The sequence below is a fragment of the Brachyhypopomus gauderio genome, unplaced genomic scaffold (assembly GCF_052324685.1).
Source record: "Brachyhypopomus gauderio isolate BG-103 unplaced genomic scaffold, BGAUD_0.2 sc69, whole genome shotgun sequence".
Lineage (NCBI taxonomy): Eukaryota > Metazoa > Chordata > Actinopteri > Gymnotiformes > Hypopomidae > Brachyhypopomus > Brachyhypopomus gauderio.
The window spans coordinates 447,771-471,610 of NW_027506890.1; the positions used below are offsets into that span (position 1 = coordinate 447,771).

General features: G+C 44.0%; 1 protein-coding gene across 2 annotated transcripts; it reads left to right on the top strand.

Moving 5' to 3' along the window:
- Positions 1-952: 952 nt before the first annotated feature.
- Positions 953-23,664, top strand: kdm5bb (lysine demethylase 5Bb). 2 transcript variants are annotated; one of them, XM_076989583.1, is made up of 28 exons: positions 953-1,279; positions 6,562-6,639; positions 7,006-7,128; positions 7,300-7,470; positions 8,069-8,128; positions 9,674-9,802; positions 10,007-10,109; positions 10,312-10,430; positions 10,561-10,719; positions 11,472-11,591; positions 11,815-11,973; positions 12,661-12,842; positions 15,110-15,272; positions 15,489-15,608; positions 15,859-16,053; positions 16,904-17,085; positions 17,377-17,501; positions 17,900-18,050; positions 18,232-18,346; positions 18,956-19,326; positions 19,467-19,605; positions 19,863-20,042; positions 20,152-20,310; positions 20,882-21,346; positions 21,568-21,640; positions 21,926-22,122; positions 22,218-22,472; positions 22,633-23,664. In XM_076989583.1, the coding sequence occupies exons 1-28, from the start codon at positions 1,127-1,129 to the stop codon at positions 22,768-22,770; spliced, it is 4,584 nt and encodes a 1,527-aa protein (XP_076845698.1). In that variant the 5' UTR covers positions 953-1,126; the 3' UTR covers positions 22,771-23,664. The 2 variants fall into 2 exon arrangements, with proteins under 2 accessions (XP_076845698.1, XP_076845699.1); XM_076989584.1 differs by having other exon boundaries at positions 21,574-21,640.
- The last annotated feature ends 176 nt before the right edge of the window (positions 23,665-23,840 follow it).

Here is a 23,840-nt window from a genome sequence, read left to right on the forward strand (position 1 = left end):
CTACCCTCGATGAGGTTAACTGATACAACTTACAATGAGCTAGAAAGACCTGAAAGTTCATATTATATGTTGCATTTGTTATGCATTATCTCTTTCTCGTTTCATCCGCATGTACCCGTTGTAAGATAAACGTCATGAAAACCTTTTGTAGCCTTCTACACAATTTTACTGCCCCTCCATCTTTGCTGCAGTGTGTGTGTCTGTACATATACACTGCTCAAAAAAATAAAGGGAACACTTAAACAACACAATGTAACTCCAAGTCATCCACACTTCGTGTTCAGATAGGAAGCAACACTGATTGTGAATCAATTTCAACTGCTCTTGTGCAAATGGAACAGACAACAGGTAGAAATGAGATTAATTAATTGAGATCTAGGATGTGTTATTTAGTGTTTCCTTTATTTTTTTGAGCAGTATATATATATATATATATATATATATATATATATATGAGAGAGAGAGATTAATCATTACTCAAAGCTTCCAGAGAAACATGAATTTTCAGAATTTCGGACACAAGTTCTTTATGGAAAAAGGAACTTGCAGTGTAATTAATTAGTGTGACCTATTTTTAAAAACACCATTTGGTTTGTAATACAAGGAAGTTTTTCAGTCTGCTCGCTACGAAAATGGCGTGTATAATTATATAAAGTTATCAGTGGTTTAAAATATGGTCAAATGGTGAGAGAAATTACTTGTTTTGCTATGTAAGGCAAAGACTTAGGCATGAAATGTCACGTGAACTTGATGGTGCACATCTGTTATAGATGTAAAGCACATTAACACGTGATACATTTATGACTGTACATATTGTACCTATAAATAATAGCATTCGTGGTTATTCCCATTCGTTAAGTAAACGGTTACATACTGGTTTGCGCGATTTTGCATGTTGACTTGGTGTCTATTTTTTTTGGCGGACGTAGTAACTGCCTAAGAGCAATCGTCTCACTGTGTATGTGTGTGTTTGACTAAGCCATCGTATGTTGATACTGATTGTTCCGAGTTAGTGGGGAATAGACAGAGGAGTATCAGGGGCGTTGAGCGTGGTGCGGAGCCTAACAACTTTCTGTCACGACCGAGCGACTTGAGTCTTGTGTGGCTCTGGAACCGGACCTCCAGGATGACCCAGTCTCGGCCGGACGAGTTCAAGCCGCCTCCGGAGTGCCCAGTCTTCGAGCCTAGCTGGGAGGAATTTGCGGATCCTTTCGCGTTTATCAACAAGATACGACCCATCGCGGAAAAAACCGGCATCTGCAAAATCCGACCACCTCCGGTGAGTGCGTCCAGGACGCGCCGATGGCCCGGTGCGCCGAACGGCATTTGCTCGGCTACGGTTCCGAGGTTTCGTCGGGTCCGGTCGTGCCTGTGTGGCTGGATTTAAAGGGAAATGTTTCAACATGGCGGCGCGGTGACAGTAGCGGCTAGCTCAGCTGCCTGGTTTTGCTTTGTGTGCCTTGCATGTTGGGATCTAGTCCACTTAGCCAACTTTGGTTAGTATTACAGCTAGATGTGTGCACAAACACCTAACCTAACTAGTCAAACGCACACCCTGCATATGATTTATCTGGGATTAAAATAACACTCACGCCGACCATAACCTTCGTTATGTAGCTACCATAGATGCGATTAGTTAGCTAGGTTAGCTACGTGGCTACATGTGAGGACAGACTGAATGTAAGATGGTTAGCTACAATAGCTATCTTAGCTGCCCTACCTAGCCAGATTAGCTCATCCTAGCTAGGCTGCAACCGGAGACGATGCGACTAACTCGGATAACCCGGGAGAGAGAGAGAGGGGGACTGGCGAAGTGTTCTGGCATTTTACCTTCACTGATTGTTTACACGGATCTACCGATATGTCGTCGTGTGATTGACTTTGTCGGACGCCAGCTAACGTTTAGCCATAGCTCCTCAGCTGGCTAGCTACAGTCGCTACATGGCAAGCTGCTCGTGTGACTACACTTGGCCTACCTGTCTGCCTGCCTACCTGTCTGCCTGCCTAGCCTGCCATATCACCAAGATAACGTACGTTTGTAACGGCGAAATATTCACCACATCATTATTTGAACAGCTAACGTAGCAACAGCACGTCCGTTTTTAGCAGCTAACGTTAGCCAGCAGAGTGTTTACTGGAAACTAGTCCGAAAGCAAAAAACTAGTCCGAGGAAAAGTTGTCTAATTCAGTTAATAACGGTAGAAAAGTTGTCTAATATAGCTAATAACGGCAGAAAAGTCGTCTAATATAGCTAATGTAGCTCAGTGGGCGCTCAGGTTATCAGCTAGCTAGCTAGTTCAGTTTATGTTTGGCAACTGAAATCCTATGAAATCGTTTTAAGAGATGCTTTAGGTGCGTGTTTTGTCCTTTAGGCGTTTTAGACGTTTAGCCTGCTAGTTACCGATCTTATTTATTATAGCTGTCGTCTAATTGAAATACTTTTATCATTAGCTAGTGATCTTACGACGGCGGCTGCTGTAGAGGCGCATTACCGCATCACTGTCACATTTCACTTTGACTCCAGAACATGACATTTAGTAGTTCTCGTCCATGTCCAATGTTTTTATTTACATTTTAAAACAACAGATTACGTTTGCAGCTTATTCTAGCTGTCCGCGTACGTTTTATTAAATGTACACCGTGTCCTGAACTGCATGCGACATAAAACTGCATTACGTAAACCTTACACATTGTATTAAACCTAAGAGTGAACATTTGAGTATTGCCTGTAATTGTAAAATCATGACGGTTCTGTACAGGGTTGTTTGTGTGTGTTTTGGGGGTGACGGCGAGTTTGATGAATTTGGGTGTATTTTTGTGAGGGATGCACAGAACGACCCCCAACGACAATCCCCTCCGCCATTTCACTTATATGTGAACTTTTAAAACATTCAGCATAATGTTCACCATCGGTTTATTTAGGCTAACGATATTTTCGTATGCATTTGGCTATTTTTAACGCACAAGAGCAGGGGAGCTGCGTGACTTGTTTTACCCACGTATTCAGGTCGCACAAGAAAGTGAAAACAAGAGGTTGGCGTCGTGACCATTTAATTTAACGTTAGGCCAAATAATGTACGAGGAAAAAGAAACCAAAATCAGACGACAAATGTTTAAGGCAACGCACCGTTGGTCCAGTTGGTTAGATATGTATGTCTTATATTTCCCCCGAGCATATCTCCTACAACCTTGCGCATACACGTCTTCCATTGCTGATTGTACACAACTCTTAACGATTTTCTAACGACCGTCCTTGCTACAATATTTATACGTCTTGTCCACATAAACAAGTCTTGTGGAGCGATATCTGACTTCTGAAACATTTTCTTTTTATATATAACCATTTTTGTCCAGCTCTAATGCTTAATATTTACACTACGTATGCCCAATGTTTTGTCTTTTTGAACGGAATTCACTCAACAGGCCGCTTAGGGGTGGCGTCCTCCATGTTGCTTTTGTGGAGTGAGTGAGTGTACCATCTGGCCATTTTGTGTGTCTTTATCACAAATGTTGTGGACCAACAACAGATAACAAACGTAAAGATATAATATTTTCATCAATGCTTCTTTCTTCACATATATTGTCCCTAAAATCATAGGGGAGGAGTACACTACTTTGTAGAACAGAATTTTTTTAAAGTAATTTGCATGTGTTATTACAAACTGTAATGTTGACTTTAAAGCTGTGATGTGTTAGTGTGCTGGTCCGTATTGTGCAGGTGAGGTTAAATTAGTGACGTAAGAGTTATGGATTGCTTTCAACATGCAATTATGAGATCTCATACTGAATTATATTTCAAATGATTGTACCTAATTTTTCAAAAAACTCACTTTGGTGTTCTATTATAGTTAATAATATTAAAGAATGCAGACATGTGTGATTGTATTAACACTTTATTACAAATTCATTATTTTAAAGTGTTATTTGTGATCACACTCATTGTTTTTACAAGAGTTGTTAAGCCTAGGCTTTGTTGATCTATGCTGTTATTTGCTTTTTATTTGAAGTTATTTAATAGTATTGTGGTAGTAGTTTTGTGCAAACCAGTTACAGTTGATCTTGCAAACCATTCATTTATTTTTTATATATGCTGTGCTGTCTATGTCCATCTCTGGAAAATAGCATGGAGTTGGGGGTGGGTGGGTTTGTGTGTGTGTAAGGGTGGTTTTAGATGTTTCAAGGACAAGGACTGGTTAGATGAAAATACTTTATTTATACATTTAAATTCTTTTATATTAGTCCTTCTGGAATGGAGGGGTATAAAATTAGGCCACAGTGACTTCGTTGTAGTGTAATTAAGTGAAAGGAATGATCTGTAACAGTTTTAGATAAGCTTGGAAAATTCTTTCTCACTGTTTTTTCACAATGAATGTTGTAGTGTAATAGTGTATGCTTGTATGCTTTGACAGAGGAAGTGGTTTTGTGGATAAGCATACCTACGTGGTTACAAAAGAGGATGTGCGTCTTTGTATGATATGTATCAAAGTAAACTGTTTTTAGAATGTAAGAATCACATAAAGGTATGCTGTCTGATGCCCTATGAGCTGTCAACAGTACCTCTGTTCATGATTAGGTTCAGTCTAGCTAGTTTTTGGAGATGAGCTAATGTATGTAGGCAATTAAAATGTACCTGTACACTGAACATGTTTACTCATTTTATTTACTTTCATTAAGGGTCTGTATTTGTAGAAAGTCATTCATTTAGGCAAATCTTGCTTGTGCTGGTTTGGGCAGTGATTTACTGAAATAATTTCTAATGCAGTTGTGCCATCACTCAAGTGGTTATTTTTTTCCTCGCTGAATGGAACCATATACACATGCACTCGGCTTGTCAGTGGTTCCAGCTTTATGTCTAGATACTTGTTACAATAAGTGTTGAGACCAGTGTACACTTCACCAATATTGCTTTTTATTTGATGAAATTTGATTTCATTTCTGATTTATGCTCCATTATCATTGGATAACACAGTCTTGCCATATTTAATAACATTAGTGAATTCCATTTTTCTTGTACATGTTCATGTTTGTCTCTTGCATCCATTTATTGCATACTGAAATGTCTTCATCTATAGAAGGATGTTCATAGGCCCCATAGAGCTCTTGTAGGGAGAGTTAGTCTCCCTACAGAGTACATATCAATAACGTCCTTCAGCCTTACAGAGTAAATCTGGAATGTAATGGCCCCTAGCCAGGTTTTGGCCATATGTGAGTCTGGAGTTATGTTCCTAAAAAAACACCAACTGGTCAGCAATGTTTTAAGAGTCCTCCATTTTCAATGTAAACTTGAGCTAAGCTGTGTGAAGAAAGCCAGTGTGAGTACTCGCAAATGATTTTAGAATGGCTGTAAAACCAGGAGTTTGTGATGTACCTTAAAACAAATGTTATAATTTATTAGTGTCTTATTGGTTGATGAAGGTGACAACCAATTATAAAATGCCCATTTCTAAGTGGAGTACATGACAGTGGGGTCCAGCTGGTTAATTAACCAAGCAAGTGATTTGATCCTTGAGTAACAGAGGCCATTGATCACTTTTCAGTTCATACAACAGTTTTTCATTTTTGCTGTGGACAAGGAGGTGAAGGATTGTGTTTTTGTTTGCTTGCTCGTTTGCATTTGAGTAAATAAAGTGCATATTTTAAGTGTGTAGTCTTAAGATCGTTGTTTGGTCTGAATGTTTTCTTACTCTGTTCTTTGTCTGTTGCCCTTGGTGGGGTTTATGGCCAGTAATGCATAAGCTTAGACAGATCCGACCAACCGGTATGTTGCATATATGAAAGAATACTTCATTCTAATGTAACTGTACAGAAATATGACATCAGCTGTAGTATTTAAATATTACCAAAATTCATTAATCACAGTGTAGCCTACTGTGAGCTTACTATGACCCCCAAACATCTCTATGGAGAAACTTCAAGAATTGCAGCTCTCAGTACAAGTTTTCTAATGGCCGTATATCTCGATAAACCCCATTGCACGCCTCTATGGAAATCTGTTTTCTCTGTAGACTGTTTTCTAGTCCGAGGCTCCACATTTTGTATTGCCACTTTCGCATGTGTGAGTGATTCATCAGTGTGGTTGACTGGACAGGGAGAAAGTCTCACACGTGACAGTAAACCTGAATTGTTTTTGTTATTCTTTGTGTCTGTCCTGGGGCTCCCTAGAAGGCCTGCTGGGATCCATTGGTGTGAGATTCTGAATGGGAAATAGCAGACTGAAGTGCTCTTCCTGATGAGATTGATATGTGTGCAGTGTTGGTTGCATTTGGCCATACAACTAACAACCATAGAAATATCCTGGCATAATAGTGGAATAATGAAGCCCATTCAGGGCTGGTGGTATAACTACACAATTATTTTACATATATAAAATATATATTTAATTACTGTACTGTAAAAGCAGTGTTTACTCCTTCATTAATGCTAGCTATACAAACATGCTTGTTTCCTGTATGTAAAGTGTTTTGTTGTCCCCAATGAAGTAGCGTTTGCCTTTTTGTGTAGAACCACAGCCAGTACATTTTTGCCATGTGTGTTTTGTTAAATTTAGTCTTGTCTGTTTAGGACTGGCAACCTCCATTTGCATGTGATGTCGACAGACTTCATTTCACTCCTCGGATTCAAAGACTCAATGAGTTGGAGGTAATTTCACACCAAATTTCTCATTCTTCTGTATGCGTGTGTGCGTGCGCATGTGCCTGTGTTTGGTTGAACTTTAATGGGCCTTGCATATCCTTCCTTTTCAGTTAAAAATGTCCTGATGAGCCTCAGAAATACTCATATGTTGGTTTCTGTTAGGTTTCTAAGAGGCTTAGTCAGCCGAATTTGGGTCTTTTCAAAACCCTGGGTATTGTGTTCCACATCAATAGTGACACAGTTCAAAAACAATGAGAAAAGAAATTAGTTAACCATTATCATTCTGTATGCATTTTCTTGGTGATTCATGCCTTTTTGCCTTATCTTTTCTGTTTGTCCCCTTGTCGCGTCCTGCAAATCTGTCCAATCTAGGCGCAGACTCGCGTCCAGCTTAATTTTCTGGACCAGATTGCAAAATTTTGGGAACTTCAGGGATGCACACTCAAAATTCCACACGTAGAGCGAAAGATACTGAACCTGTACCAGCTCAACAAGGTAACCCCAATTGAAAAGACCCACAGAGACTTCTGAATGGGTCTTAAGCACTGTAACAGACCCAGTGAGATGAATTCTGTGTGCTTACGATTAAATGTTAGCACAGAACATGTCCCTCTCGTGACGTGTTGCAGGTCACTAAATGTCTGTACTCTGCCTCTTCATTTCTAGCTGGTGTTGGATGAAGGGGGTTTTGACATAGTTTGTAAGGAGCGCAGATGGACAAAAATTGCCATGGCAATGGGCTTTGCTCCTGGCAAGGCGGTGGGTTCACACCTGCGGGCCCATTACGAGAGGATCCTCTACCCCTACAACCTCTTCCAGTCTGGAGCCAACCTGCTGGTGCGTACACACACGACCAGGAGTTCAAACAGCGTTTGCGTGGCTTTTTGCTGGAATTGCCACTATACCAGCAGCATTCACAGGCCTGTGACCTGTTAGGTTCACAACCAGAAGTGTGTTTGGTTTCATGAGGCCTAATATTCAGCTTTCTTGTTTATCGTACATGGTCGTGTTGCATGTCACCTCATTTATGTTAGCCGAAATCAGCTTGAGAGTTGTAAACATCAACATTTAAAATCTGTTCGGCTGCAAGAACAGCTATTTAATTCAAACCCTTCCCTAATAAAAGTGCTAGACACACAGCATCCTCTCAAGAAGAAACTTTGACTGTTTCTCTAAACTTTCAATCTTTAATTGTATTTTATTATCGTCAGTAATATTTGTTCTGATTTCTGAGTGATACTAGTTCCATGATTGAAATAAAGTTCATGAAATGTTTTTAATGTTATTAAAAAAACTGGGTCAAGATGTTTTGCCATGTGTTCACTCACAATGTCAGCGTTTGATCTTAATCATCTCAGCTAAAGGATATTGGACATTCCTGCTCACAGCGGTGGTGTTCCTTCTCATCTACCTCTCTGTACTCTTTCTTACGCAGGCTCCAGACATAGCAGCCAAAATGATGAATTTTGTATCATCACATACTGAGCAGGAGAAGGTACGTTGGTAAAGAATGATAATATCTGCTAATGCTCCAAATATGGCCGTGACTGTTGTGTTGCATCATGAGTAGCTGAACTAAAATCGAGTCATGTTAGTGACCCATAGTGACTCTCTAAATGAAAGGACAATAAAGCATGACACCCTGTAAGTGTTTGTTGCCTTTAAACATATGTTTTACAGATCTCCCTTTCCCCCTTGAGCTTTTAAAAACACCTTTTGCACTTGTCTTTTGGTTATATTTCTTTTGTTTATAAGCATTGTTTTGGTTTAGCATTGGTGACATGCAGGGTGGGCTGGTATTTCTGTGATTTATGACTCATGACCCATTTTGACCCTTTAACACCTGTCACCCCCCCTTCAGTGTTTGTTGCTCCCTGCTGTGTTGTCAGATGCTGCACTTCTATTCAAGGTGCAGGAGGGATAGATCTTTGTCATCTTATTTTCTTTCAGTCTCCACTTCTCTTTTCTGCTTCCTCATCTGCTCCCCCCCCCGTGCTTTGTGTCCCAGCTCTTCAACCCCCCTCTGTCTCTCTTCATCCCTGCATGTGTGTGGATCCGTGTGTGTGTGTGTGTGTGTGTTTTGGGTTAAGCACTGCGTAGTTATCGTCTCCCTCATCCTTTTACCTGTTCTAAGCTGTAATCTGATAGTGGCAGGAGACACGGATACCAAACTCAATTGATCAAGCTCTTTTGTGTGGCTTAAATATGGAGAGAGAAAGACAATAAGAATGGCAAACAGATTAAAAGATCCCCATCATAAAACCATTACCTACTTCATGCCTGTATTTGGGAATAACCTTGGGACAGAGGAGGAAGCTCTTAGTATGACAGCTCTGAGAAATTAAAGATTAATTAAATGTACTGCCCATTAAGTTTAGAATAATTTACATGCTAGCAAGCTATTTTGAGACTATTTAGTTGCTAGGAGGTCTTCTTGCCTACTGGTTCTGGTAAATTCAGCATATAGTCTTCAAGTTAAACAGAATTACTGATATTAGAATTACCTTTTTATTCAGAATCGCCTTTGGCATTATAATTATTATTACATTTGTAGTTCTACACTTAATATTACATTTGTAGTTAAAATAATTTTTTAGTTTTTGCCTTCATGCTCTATTGAAGCAAATATTATTTGAGTGAACATTTTTTATCTAGTCAGCAAACCATAAAGGAGGTGGTGCTCATTTATAGTGATGTATGCTATATTTGTACCATTGCTGACAGAATGCTGAAACACAATTCTCTTTCTCTTGTCTTGCCATTGCAATCCATTGTCTTTTCAGTTCCAGTGCTAGTAATAAACTACCCGCTTAACTTCTTTGGGCTGTGAGGTTGGAGATGTGGTCAAGTTTTAGTCATAACCAAATGCTGTCTTTATTTTCCTACATTTGTGTTGTACGCATCACTATGTTGACATTTCGTGTAGCGTAACCTGCTCTGCGTCGCTGCCATCTCCCCAGTGTATTGGGTGCAGTTTCATGGTGTTGTGCCTAGAGAAGCACATCCTGTTTTAATCTTGCCTTTGGATGTTTTCACCCAGAATCACACCCTCCCAGAAAACGACGGCAATGAATACAAACCTCACGATCTGGTGCAGAGGCAAATAGCTCAGGTGCAGCCGAGTGACGCTTGCACACCTTCCAGGAGAGGCAAACGGATGAAGGCTGAGGTAGAGCAAGAGCTGCGTCACACACACACACACACACACACACACACATACCTATGCACAACCCTTAGCTCAGCACACAAGTCACACTTCTAACTTGCTCAGTACTATATAGTTAGGGTTTGCTAATCCTAACCATATTGCTGTTTATCGCTGTTGCAATCCCTTATCGTTGGTGAGCATTTGTTGTCCTCTCTGCCTCTGCAGTTTGGTTGTGTGAAGTCGGAAGCGGATACGGAAGGAGAGTTGCGTGCTAACAGGCCCAATCTCAGAAGGAGGATGGGTTCTTTCGTAGCCAAGCCTGAACCAGGTGACTTACTCTTTCTGCATAGTTACCCAACTCCTGGCTTCCTTCTTCCGTATTATGGATTCCAGAGAGAGGAGTAATCTAGAAATAATCTAGAACTTCATCGATCACTGTTAGATCTAAAGTCATATACACATGTTGCTGCATTCTGGACTCGTTTTTGAGCACACGAAGCCGCTAAGTTGTCTCTGCGTTGTTTGTGCAGTGAAGGAAATTCCCATTCAGATCAAACAAGAGCCTGTGGAGAGTTCAGATGGCCAAGCAGAACCTGAGAAGACCAAGTCTCGCTATAAGAAAACCGGCCCACCACCACCCGTCAACATAGTGAGGCCTCTCTTCCTCATTTCACATTCAAGATTTTATCTTTAAGTTTTTCCCCCCCTGTGTGGCAAAACCCTCCACCACCACTCGTTATTTTTTCCACTAACTTGACCCCACCTTCTGCCCACTCTAGGTTGATCTGTATGCTTGTTTAGTGTGTGGGAGTGGCAACGATGAAGATAGGCTCTTGCTGTGTGATGGCTGTGATGACAGCTACCACACGTTCTGCTTGATCCCGCCCCTTCACGACGTCCCCAGGGGTGACTGGAGGTGCCCCAAGTGTCTGACACAGGTGGGTGGAATGAAGGATTTATCCATTTCTCCAGCAGCCCATGAGAGGGTTTTAGTCCACTAATCATGATGTTTTTAGTCTGGTTCAAAGTATGGATGTACTTGATTCTTGATGTGAAAGTGTCACGTGGATCAGACCAGATTGTTTTAGCTTGTTTGTCATGTGCTTGCAGTGACTTATAATCCAACTGGTACGGGGGTGGCCAATGAGTGCATGGTTTGCCACCCTCACTCAGTAAGTGTGTGCTTGGCAGTTGGACTTTCCCACACGTTCAGTTGCATAGCCAGTGGTTCAAGAGATGCTGTGTGCAGTCGGCACATGCACTCGCCTTTGGCTCAGAATTGTTCCACCTGTGCAACTGAAAGTGCAAATAGTTTGCAGCAAAGGGGGGAAAAATGGTGAACGTTCTCTGGAGACCAAAATTTTCCACGTGTTTAACCAAATACCTCTAAAAGTGTTTTTAGTATTGCAGTCCTGAAATAATCGGACCGGGTGGGTGATGGGTGAGAGGAGTACATGGTTCACCCTGTATGGATGTAAATATTGTAAAAATTATTATGCTTTTTTAACCACATTGTCCAATTATTTATGACTGCCTACCAAGGGTAATATACACCTAGAATGAAAACAGATTTCAAATCCAAGTAGTTTTGTATCCATAGAAGAACGAACGTAGTAAGAGTTTAAAAGATTGAATCTTTTGTTCACTGATTGTTTAATTCACTTCTAACCAACACACGTTCTGCACACAGGAATGCAGTAAGCCACAGGAGGCGTTTGGCTTCGAGCAGGCACGGAGAGACTACTCTCTCAAAGCATTCGGAGAAATGGCGGACTCTTTTAAGTCTGACTACTTCAACATGCCTGTTCACGTAAGCTAAATCCCACCCAGCACATGGGATTTGAATGCTTCTCGCGCCAGTTCGCTGAATGTGAAATCCACAGCACGTAGCCGATGTTACACGTGTTGTTGCAGATAATTCATTTATAATGAATAGGACATATAATAGGTAGGACGCATAATAATATTGTTCTACCCTCTTGAACACGGATGAATCTGTTGCGCGTGTGTGTGTGTTTGTGCATGTGTGTTAGATGGTGCCCACTGAGCTGGTGGAGAAGGAGTTCTGGCGTTTGGTGGCTACGATTGAGGAGGATGTGACTGTGGAGTATGGAGCAGACATCGCCTCAAAGGAGTTCGGCAGCGGCTTCCCCATGAAGGGTGGCAAGTTCAAGGTCGCACCCCAAGATGAAGTACGCTTGAACATCATCTCACACACACATGCACATGCACACACATTAATACACATGTATTAAACACTCACACACACATGCATACACACTTACACACACATTCTCATACAGTTTTACACACACACACACACACACACACACACACACACTCGTACATAGTATTAAATATTCACACACACATGCATACACACTTACACACACATTCTCATACAGTTTTACACACACACACTCGTACATAGTATTAAATATTCACACACACATGCATACACAGTATTACACACTTACACTCACATTCTCATACAGTTTTACACTCACACACACACACACACACTCATACACAGTATTAAACACTCACACACACATGCATACACAGTATTACACACTTACACACACATTCTCATACAGTTTTGCACACACACACACACACACACACACACACACACACATACACACAGGAGAATCACAATAATAGATACACAAGAAAAATCTGTCTTATGCCTTGTTTCATAGATATTGTTACATAAACAGTTTGAAGCAAATATATCCTTGTGAATGTTTTCTTTATTTATATATTATTCTTTAAATAAACAGTGTTCTGAAACACCTTGAACAGTCTGAATGGGTTCACGGGCATTTTTATCCCAAGTCCATATCTCATGCTGTCATTTGCTCTGTGGATTGCTGTAGAAGTACCTGCGATGTGGCTGGAACCTGAATAACATGGCGATGATGGATCCCTCCGTGCTGACCCATGTGACGGCCGACATCTGCGGTATGACCCTGCCCTGGCTCTACGTGGGCATGTGTTTCTCATCTTTTTGCTGGCACATCGAGGACCATTGGAGCTATTCCATCAACTACCTGCACTGGTAAACACCACCTTCTAATGCCTTATTGCACTGGTAAACACCACCTTCTAATGCCTTATTGCACCGGCAAACACCACCTTCTAATGCCTTATTGCACCGGCAAACACCACCTTCTAATGCCTTATTGCACCGGCAAACACCACCTTCTAATGCCTTATTGCACCGGCAAACACCACCTTCTAATGCCTTACTTGCACCGGTAAACACCACCTTCTAATGCCTTATTGCACTGGTAAACACCACCTTCTAATGCCTTATTGCACCGGCAAACACCACCTTCTAATGCCTTATTGCACTGGTAAACACCACCTTCTAATGCCTTATTGCACTGGTAAACACCACCTTCTAATGCCTTATTGCACCGGCAAACACCACCTTCTAATGCCTTATTGCACTGGTAAACACCACCTTCTAATGCCTTATTGCACTGGTAAACACCACCTTCTAATGCCTTATTGCACCGGTAAACACCACCTTCTAATGCCTTATTGCACTGGTAAACACCACCTTCTAATGCCTTATTGCACCGGCAAACACCACCTTCTAATGCCTTATTGCACTGGTAAACACCACCTTCTAATGCCTTATTGCACTGGCAAACACCACCTTCTAATGCCTTATTGCACCGGCAAACACCACCTTCTAATGCCTTATTGCACCGGTAAACACCACCTTCTAATGCCTTATTGCACCGGCAAACACCACCTTCTAATGCCTTACTTGCACTGGCAAGCGACATCTTACCAAGCGTTACTGCTTATGATGGTTTTCTCTACTGGGAAGTAGCATCGTATTAACACCACCGTTTAACGTGATCTTTTCAAGATCGCCTGGAGTGAGATTTGAACCTGGAGGGGGTGGCGAATGTAAATTGTTGAGGGGGGGGGGGGGGGGGGTTTCGGCGAACGTAAGTTGTTACCGGGGCGGTGTAAAATGGACACAAATTAAGTATTATATCGCGATCGATCAATCCATCGTCAGTGGTTGGCGCCAGAGCAAACTAGTAACTCATTGAATCATAGATATGGATCAGAGGTAAATAAAGTTTTTTTTTTCAGCGTGAGATATCGCAAGTGTGGCGTGAGCGCGTGTGATAATGGTCAAATGCGTGTGTCTCACGCTCAATGCGTGCGAGTTGGCAACCCTGTTATTTTTGTGGTATTGAAGCCAACAAAATGGATGTGCATTTTGCACTCGAGGATGGAAAATGGTTCGTCAGTGGTACATGATCAGGGTGAGAGGGTGAGAAGAAAGGGGGAGGGAGGTGTGGAGATAACGCTAGACTCTGGTAGCTTTTGCTGTTTTTGCAACTACAGTTGTTTTTTTTTTTTTTTTTTTTAGCCTTATTTGACTCCTCCGTTGTTGTTCTGCTGCGGTGCTGGTGGCAAATCAAATCAGGTTAACAATACTATGGGTCCAAATCCCTAATGAGCAAGCCAGAGGCGACAGTGGCAAGGAAAAACTCCCTAGATGGTGGGGAATAGGAAGAAACCTTGGGAGGACCAAGACTCAACAGGCTGAACGCCAGGTTTTCATTCCGTGTCGGAGTGATGATACTGGTATTGTAGGCTCCTACTGCAGTGTTACTCCCCAGGTGAACCTCGGAGAAGAAAGATAGGTGATGTGGCAACTGATGCAGACTGCACTGAGCCCCGTCTGACTGTTACTGGTCATGTCGCATGGCGGTGAATCTGATATTTTATCTAATGTAGGACCACATTTGAAAGTTGCATAAGTCTGATTTGAAAATATCAGATTTGTGTCTACACAGCCCTGATGCAATCAAATCTGTCTCACATTAAGGTCAAAAATTGGATTTGAGTCGCTTCAGCCTTTGACCTCTGTACCAAGCTTAACACTACAAGCTTAACATTACTATATATGTTGTCTTCTTTATATATCTTCTTTAACACCGGTTTGGTTATGTACATATGTGAACTGAGCTAGCTCACCTGAGCAGCTAGATCAGATGATTGCAGCAACACTGATTCTATGGAATACATCAAAAAGGCTTTGGAGTAAATGTTTCTTCTTGCATGACATTATTTTGTGAAAAATGCTTGTTCCGAAAGCCAATACAAATAAATAATGTGAACTGGAAGGCTGAATTGTCTTTTTTTTCATATTTTGTTTATCAGTTCCATCTGTGTTTGAAGGAAAAGAAGTGCCTTTAAGATTTTTCCTGGCTGCTGGTTGTTAATGCGTGTGTGGGCGTGTGTGTGTGTGTGTGTGTGTGGGCGTGTGTGTGCGCGTGTGGGTGTGCGTAGGGGAGAACCCAAGACATGGTACGGAGCTCCTGGGTTTGCAGCTGAGCATCTGGAGGAAGTGATGAAGACACTGGCTCCAGAGCTGTTTGAGATGCAGCCTGATCTCTTGCATCAGCTCGTCACCATCATGAACCCCAACATTCTCATGGCCCACGGAGTACCAGTGAGTCACAGGCGCACACACACACACGCACAATAGCACGTAACTTTGTTTTTCCATTTTACACAATAGTCACAGACACACAGATTGTGCATCCTATATGATGGTCCATCAGTATTTTACATGCACACATTGATGGATTCACACCCACACAAACACAGTAGTAATTGCAGTGCATACATAACACTTCAAATAATGCTCTACTTCATCCATTTCCAGATTTACCGGACCAATCAGTGCGCAGGAGAGTTTGTCATCACGTTCCCAAGAGCCTACCACAGTGGCTTTAACCAGGGCTTCAACTTTGCTGAGGCTGTTAATTTCTGCACTGTGGACTGGGTAAGAGAATCTGAAAGTTTTGAGTCAGTTTTAGTATATCTGATGGCTGTCATCTTAGTAACACGATGCTTGCTCACTAGACAAAAAGATGATGTTAGGATTTCATAGATCATTTAACCTCGTTTTGATTTTAGTTCAATAACCCCACCTCACCTCTCATTCTCCCTCTCTGTCCCGACCTCACCCCTTACTCTCTCTCCCTACCTCACCTCTCTCTCTCTACCTCACCCCTCTCTCTCTCTCTCTATAGATGCCTCTCGGTCGTCAGTGTGTGGACCACTACCGTTTGCTGCATCGTTACTGCGTGTTTTCCCATGATGAAATGATCTGTAACATGGCCGCCAAAGCTGAGAAGCTGGACGTGGTCCTGGCCTCAGCCGTGCACAAAGACATGGTACAGATGATCGAGGAAGAAAGGGACCTTCGAGACCAAATCCGCAAGCTGGTGAGAACGCCCACCCCCCCAATTGACACACAAGTTCATCTCAGACGGGTCATATCTCAGACCAAAGGTCCCAGGCAGAAGACATAGCCAGATTCCAGGATTCAATCCCAGGCAGAAGACAAAATCCCAACAGTTAATGAGAAACTGACCTTGAGGCCCTGGCTTTGTTCAGGAGGACATTTATCGCTTCGGCATGAGTCTGAAGACAGAGCTACGTCTGGTTTGGATTGACCTGTAGCTGCATAAAGCTAGTGTTATTTACACAGGCTGCACATGGTTTGGGAAGTTGTATTTTCTGTAGCTATGCCACATCCCTAGGAATGAAGTGATTTGAGATGGAAGAAAAAAATGAAAAACATCTTAGCTTCATATTCCGAGTATGCTCGGGGTCTGTTTGACAGAATAGAGATCTTGTTTGTCAGCAGTTTCTGGTGCCTGTGCATTTTAGATTAATTCATTATGATGATGTAAATACAGTACTTTAGAGGTTTGCAAGCTAGTCCACATGTTTGTCCTATCAAGTCACCCAGGACACTGGTTAGTTGAAGTTCTACAGTGTTTGACTACATGGTTCAGGTGTGCTCATAGCTAGACTGAACACCCCTTTCCCCCCCATCATAAACTCCATTTGGATGGATTGGTTTTGTTTGTAGCCTTGAAAGGATTGTACAGAACTTAAGCAGTAGAGAAAATATTGCTATTTTTTCTTTTAAGCAACTGCATCTCTGTGTCAACTTCTGGTTCTCGATGTTTAATTGAGATAACTGGATTATAAATTGATGTCAAACACCACAGTAATAAATAAGAACTAATGGTTTGTAACCCCCCCCCATCCGTCTGTCTCCTCCAGGGAGTGGTGCAGTGTGAGCTCTTTAAGTACGACCTACTGCAGGACGATGAGAGGCAGTGCGTGAAGTGTCGCACCACCTGCTACCTGTCTGCTCTCACCTGTCCCTGTCGCCAGGGTGAACAGGTGTGCCTGCACCACGCCCACCACCTCTGCTCCTGCCGCGTCTCCAACTTCACGCTCAGGTCAGTCTTTCAGCTTGCAGCTTTCCACACTGAAGCTTTATTGTTGGCTTGTAGAACAAACTAGGTGTAGGTTATCTGGGTCTGATTGGGTTACCGCAGTTATAAATACACATGCGTACTGGAGATTTGTTAGATACTTGATATGTTTGTGAGGAAACGCAATGCTGTACTGTTCTGCAGAGGGTAATGCTTTGTAGGCGGTGTGGAAATAAATCATTGGCCACTTCTGGCCTGCCGTTGGGACAGCAGTGCCACTGTATTATGCTCTGTAATGTTGGGGCCGTCCTGCAGGTACCGGTTCACGTTGGACGATTTCTATCCAATGATGAACGCCGTGAAGCAGAGGGCAGAGGAGTACGATGAGTGGGCCTCACGTGTCACCGAAGTCCTGGAGGCCAAACTGGACAAAAAACGCAGTGGGTTTCACAGCAGGCAATGTAGTGAGCTTGAGTTTAAGGAAACACGAGGCATCCCACCTGGAAAATCATTACACAAAAAATGTCCAGATATATGCTGAAGGCTGTATGTTTTTGTATTTTTAATTTATTTTTATTCCCTTTAGCTCTATGGGCCTGTGGATGGGTCCACATTCTCATTCTTTACTCTTATGAGAGTTATGTCATAATATGTCTTAATGAAAGATCAATAATTAAATATTATTTGTGGTTAGCTAATAAGAGCTAATGTTATGCTACCCAGCAAATCACCATGTGAAATGAAACTACAGGTCATGCATTGTCATTTTTGAGGCAGTAGTTTTGAGAGATTGACAATAATGCTCAGTCTAAAACATACATTTCTTGTCCCTTTCTAGACCTCAGTGTGTTCCATTCTTTGATTGAGGAGTCGGATTCGAAGGGCTTTCCAGATAACGATCTGTTACGCCACCTGCGATTGGTCACTCGGGACGCAGACAGATGTTCCTCTGTGGCCCAGCAGCTGCTGAAGGGCAAGAGACAGACAAGGTACTGACCACCCCCACCCACCCCAGTCACTGACACTCCCACCCAGCCTAGTCACTGACCACTCCAATCACTGACACTAAACTCTGGTATTTGATGTGTTCAAAGAACTGTAACACAGGTGTGTGTGTGCGTGCATCCCAGTATATTAAGTGCGTGAGTGTCGTTTATTTTCTCTCATGAGGTACCGCACTGCTGGTGGGAAGTCTCACAACCAGCTGAGTGTAGAGGAAATGAGGTCATTTGTCCGTCAACTTTACAACCTCCCCTGCAGCCTACCGCAGGCACCGTTACTGAAGGTACCGAGCACGCAGACACACACGTATGCACATGCACTGACACACACACACGCGCACACACACGATGGCATGTACGTCTACTTAGGGATGACTTTATATAGTACAAGCCAAGCAGTCAAAGCTCCACACAGCGGTGACCTCATCCTCAGTGAGAATCTAAACGTCCAGGCAGAAGTAGCACCAGTAGTGCTGAATGAATGGGTGGCGTCTTAAATCGTTTAGACACACATTCCAGTTACTGGGAATCCACCGACGAAGGGGAGGAGGAGGGCAAGCCGTAGCCTGCGTGCTGCGCTGTGAATGTAGATCGGTATGGGATCTAGAGGACTAAACCTCGATTCCCTTCAACCTCTGTGAATTATGGAGGAGATATGGGTTAGGGTTCAGTTAATTCAGTGTAGCTTTGTTGGTGTAAATATATTAGGTGAAATATTGCCAAAGGGTACATTACAAAATGCATCCTGTTTGTAACGCTACACTTCCAGAAAACAGTAACGATCATAATTAACAATGATGATAAATAATACGTTCCTGGATAAGTGCAAATTAATGAACAAATGCTGAATAATGAAGCAAATACAATGTAACCACTACAACCTCTCCTCTCAGGAGCTGTTGAACCGTATCGAGGATTTCCAGCAGCACAGTGAAAAGGTCCTCTCTGACGACGTGGTTGCCGATGCCGTGCCGGAGATCCAGTCACTGCTTGACGAGAGCGCCGACTTCGACGTGTGCCTCCCAGAGGTTCCACGGCTGCGTGAGCGGCTGGAGCTGGCCCGGTGGCTGGCGGCCGTGCGGCAGGCCGAGGACGTGGTGGCCGCTCCCCGGGGCCTCTCCTTGGACGGCATGCGGCGGCTCATCGATCGCGGGGTGGGCCTCACGTCCCACCCGTCCACAGAGCGCGCCATGGCTCGCTTGCAGGAGCTGCTCACCGTGTCTGAGCAGTGGGAGGAGAAGGCGCAGGTGCTGCTCAGGGCCAGGTGAGGGCAGCACAGAGTCGTACAAATTACATGCGGCTCATGAGACTCCGGGACAAATGTAACACTAGAATACGCCGTGTTTGTCACAATCAATAAATGAATAATTTGTAGGAGCTAAAGCGAGTCTTCGTCTCCCTCAGGCCTCCTGAGAGCGTGGCATGTCTGTCTGCCGCTCTGCGAGAGGTGGAGGCCATTCCCACTTACCTGCCCAACTGTCTGCTGCTGCGAGACTTCGTTTGCAGGGCCACTGAGTGGCTAAAGGAAGCAGAGGTGCTGCAGGTACTATGCCATGTAGCCCTGTCCCCCCGTCACCCCCCCCCCACCCACCAACTCCAAATGGGGTCTAGCTCCTGGTTGTTGTTGTTTGGGTGTGATTTTTAAGATTATAGTTCAATACTCAGTGTCAGTGATGTATTCCAAGGCTAAGCAAGGAGTCAAAAATATTTTCCTGTTAATACTGAAAGCAGTTACTGTGGTAGTGGATACTGAGCTGTGTGTGTGTGTGTGTGTGTGTACGCGCGCGCGTGTATGCGCAGGCCGGTGGGCATGTGCCTGTTTTAGACACGCTGTCAGACATGGTCCTGAGGGGCCGGGCCATTCCTGTGCAGTTGGACCCACTGGAGCGTCTTGAGGCTGTGGTCTCTGAAGTGCAGACTTGGAAGGAGAACGCAGCCAAAACCTTCCTCACGAAGAGCTCCTCCTTCACCCTGCTGGAGGTGTGGCCTGAGCACTGAGCCAATCACACTTCCTGGGCTCAATGGTCTTTTAGCTTTGGTGGTATATTCTCTGATATGGCTAATCCTCCTCCTCTCTGCTGCCTTGCAGGTGTTGTGTCCACGGTTTGAGGTAGGGAGCTCCCTGAAGAAGAAGATGAAGAAGACAAGGTGTGATGCGGCCACCTGCGGGAGGAAGAGAGTGGGGCAACTGGACAGTCTGAGTGACGTTGAAAAAGCCCTTTCAGTCAGCCGAGACTCTGCCTCTGCTGTGAGTTAACACACACACACACACACACACACACAGTCACACTCATGCTGTCATACTGAGAAACCCAGCATAATGCACTGACAACATGCCAGCAAGACATACCAAAACTTTGCAGATAAATACACTTAATACTTTAGAGCAGGGGATGGCAACCTATGGCACGTGTGCCACCGTTGGCACGCCGCGGCATAATCACTGGCACGCGGCACGCTGGACCAGCATCAGCAAAAAAATTTATAGACATTTAAAGATATTTAAATAGCGACGAATCAAGCGCTAGGACCACGCAGATAACAACCGCTCTGAGTTCGCTTGAATAAATCTGGTCTATTAGTAGTCTCCCCCCCCAATGTCTCAAAGGTTGCCGACCCCTGCTTTGGAGTATAAAAGAACTTCCTGAATAAAAACTGCGCAAATGAATTTCTAAAGCTCTTTATAGCTAAACACTACCGCCTTTGCTCTGTCTCTCTCACTGTCTCTCTCTGTCTCTGTCTCTCTCTGTTTCTGTCTCTGTCTTTCTCTCTGTCTCTCTCTCTCTTTCTCTCTCTCTCTCTGTCTGTCTCTCTCTCAGATGGCAACTCTTGCGGAAGTGCGCTTGAAGGAGCTGGAGTCCCTGGCGTCCATCCGTGCAACTAATGAGTCGAAGCTCCGCCCCCCGGACGACAGTGGTGCTCTCAGGGTGTGTGTGTGTCAGAAGGCTCCCTCGGGTGCCATGCGGCGGTGTGAACTGTGTCGAGACGTGTTCCACAGCGTGTGCGTGTCCGGCGGTCCCGCCGAGCCCCAGCCGTGGCTGTGTCTTGCGTGTTGCCGCTCGTCCAAACCGGCTCTGGACAAAGTCCTGCCGCTGCTGGCCTCCCTGCAGAGGATCCGTGTGCGTTTGCCCGAGGGCGACGCTCTACGCTACTTGATTGAACGCACGGTGACCTGGCAGCGCAGAGCCCGCAAGGTCACAGCCACCTCCAACCCCTCAGCGACCTCTCAGGCACACAGGGCGGGGTCTCCTTCACAGAGTCATGAAACAGACAGCGGCGTTAAGGTTGGTGTATGGGACCAAACAGTGAAACATGTTCATATTTCCTGTTGTGTGCTCAGGAGGTATTTTGTAAATATAGTCCATCTCTTTCAGTGGCTTTACTCTAATATAGATGTTTGAGGTTTGTATACTGAATGTGTGTATGTGTGTGTGTGTGTGTGTGTGTGTGTGTGTGTGTGTGTGTGTGTGTGTGTGTGTGTGTGTGTGTGTGTGTGTGTGTTCAGTCTCAGGATTGGAGCAGGTGCAGTCAGGAGCAGAGTGAGTTCTGCATAGAGCAGCCCTGCATTTCCCTGCAGGGTAGGTACTGGTGCATTATGGGTAAAGACTTTGTCCCCTTCAGTGGTGTAAGAGAACATCCCCTTCCTTTTCCATTTGAAAAACTAATAATGTATTATTGGCTCAATTTTCATCATGCACTGAGGCTCAGGCTGGCTGTGTGTGTGTGTGTGTGTGTGTGTGTGTGTGTGTGTGTGTGTGTGTGTGTGTGTGTGTGTGTGTGTGTGTGTGTGTGTGTGTGTGTGTGTGTGTGTGTGTGTGTGTGTGTGTGTGTGTGTGTGTGTGTGTGTGTGTGTGTGGTTTCAGGTCTGAGTGCAGAGTTGGAGGAGTTGATGGTGGAGGGCCTGTTGCTGCAGGTCTCGTTGCCAGAGGTGGAGCAGCTATACACACTTCTACTGAACGGCCCCCCCACTGAGGACAGCCCTCAGCTCACACACTCGGCACACCAGAGCCCCCAACACACACCCTATCACTCTCAGGAACACACCTCACCACAGAGGGAGGTAAGTGTGCGCCTGCTAGGCTGCATGTGCTTGGTGTTGGCTGAGGAAATGACGGCACATAATTATAATAATGTTTTTGACCTCCTCCTCTAAAGAGAGGCGCAGTGACCTCGGTGGAGAAGAGGGCCAAGCGGCGGATGGAGCAGGAGGAGGTGGGCGCGGAGGTGAGGGAGAAAGGGATCACCAAAAGGAAGAAGCAGCGGATGAACAGAGAGAAGAGGAGAGAGAGGAAAGCGGCGTCTGTGTCCGCGTCCCCCACGCACCTGTCCGACCTGTCCCCGTCTGACGACTCGGAGGAGGACATGATCCTCTGCCCTGCTGCAAGCTGCCTACAGCCAGCAGGAGACGAGGTGTGTGTGTGTGTGTGTGTGTGTGTGTGCACTCATCCTTTTGTCATGGGGGTTGTTTAGAATTTTATTTGCTATAGTAACTGCAGCGATCACACTACACCTAGTGCGTGTGTGCGTGCGTGCGTGTTGGTATTCTAAATGGGCCCCTTCTTTTCCACAGGTATTCTGGGTCCAGTGTGACTGCTGTAACCAGTGGTTCCATATGGTCTGTGTGGGTGTTTCTGCAGAGATGGCAGCAGAGCAGGACTACATGTGTGTCACCTGCAGCATGCGTAACGCAGGCCAACATCGCTCCTGAGAGAGGGAACATGAGAGAGGAGGACCTGAGAAATGTGGAGGACTAGAGAACACACAGTCCACGTTCCCTCTCTTCCTCAGTCCTTCCCTTTGTACTGCCCCATTCCCGGTTGTATTACTGACCGTTCCCAAATCCATATGACCTGTGACCTCTGACCTTTGTAACAACGGTGCTATTTCCTCTTGTTTTTTCTGTTTCTTTTTCTGGAATTTGTTCTGAATGATGCTATTTGTTCACTTTTTGTATTTTTACAAACTTTCTCCTTCTATTTGAACTGTGTGTGGTTGTCTAAAAACAAAACGAAGAGTTGCAGGATGGAGTGGGTGGGGCATATAGCACAGGGTTCTGTTGATGTGCTGCTCCATTGCGTTGTGGTTATAGTGAGACAGATGTCATTTGTTCAAAGCACATTGTGGAAAAACAGATTTGAAGGTTTTCTCCTTTTTCCTGGGAATTCTGCATGCTGATCCAGAAACACAAGAATGCAGTACAAAAACAGTTTTTTTTTGTTTTTTTTTTTTTTTTTACACCAAATATCTACAATAAATAATTAACAAATAAAGGTAATTTTTGTAAACCCACTGTTTAGTAGTCATGTATGAAACATGGGATGAAACATTTTTCCTCCGGTGTTTCTGTTTATCGCTTTGTAGATTTATTTATCTGAGCAATAATGATGCCAGTAAGCATTGGGAAGATGGAGCACGTGTATGAACTGTGTGCTAGAGCTTTAGAGATGATGGTTCACTGTACAAGATGTTTGGATTGGTGTATGGTTTGGTGATTAGCAATGTAGCAGCCAGGGAGAGATGGAGAGAGAGAGAGAGAAAGAGAGAGATTCATGTACAAACTGCCAGAGGAACCTGCCTGGGTTATTTTGTGGGGTGGGAGGGTAGAGGTGGGGTTGGGGTCAAGCTTGTTTTAAAATGTCCCCGTTTATAGTGTGGAATAAAACCCTTTTGTCTAATATCTCATAAAACGTCTTGCATCATTTTTATAATTTATTCAAAACCTCACAAATTTGGTAAATTATAACTTGTCAGCAATCATTGATAATTGGATGTTACCCA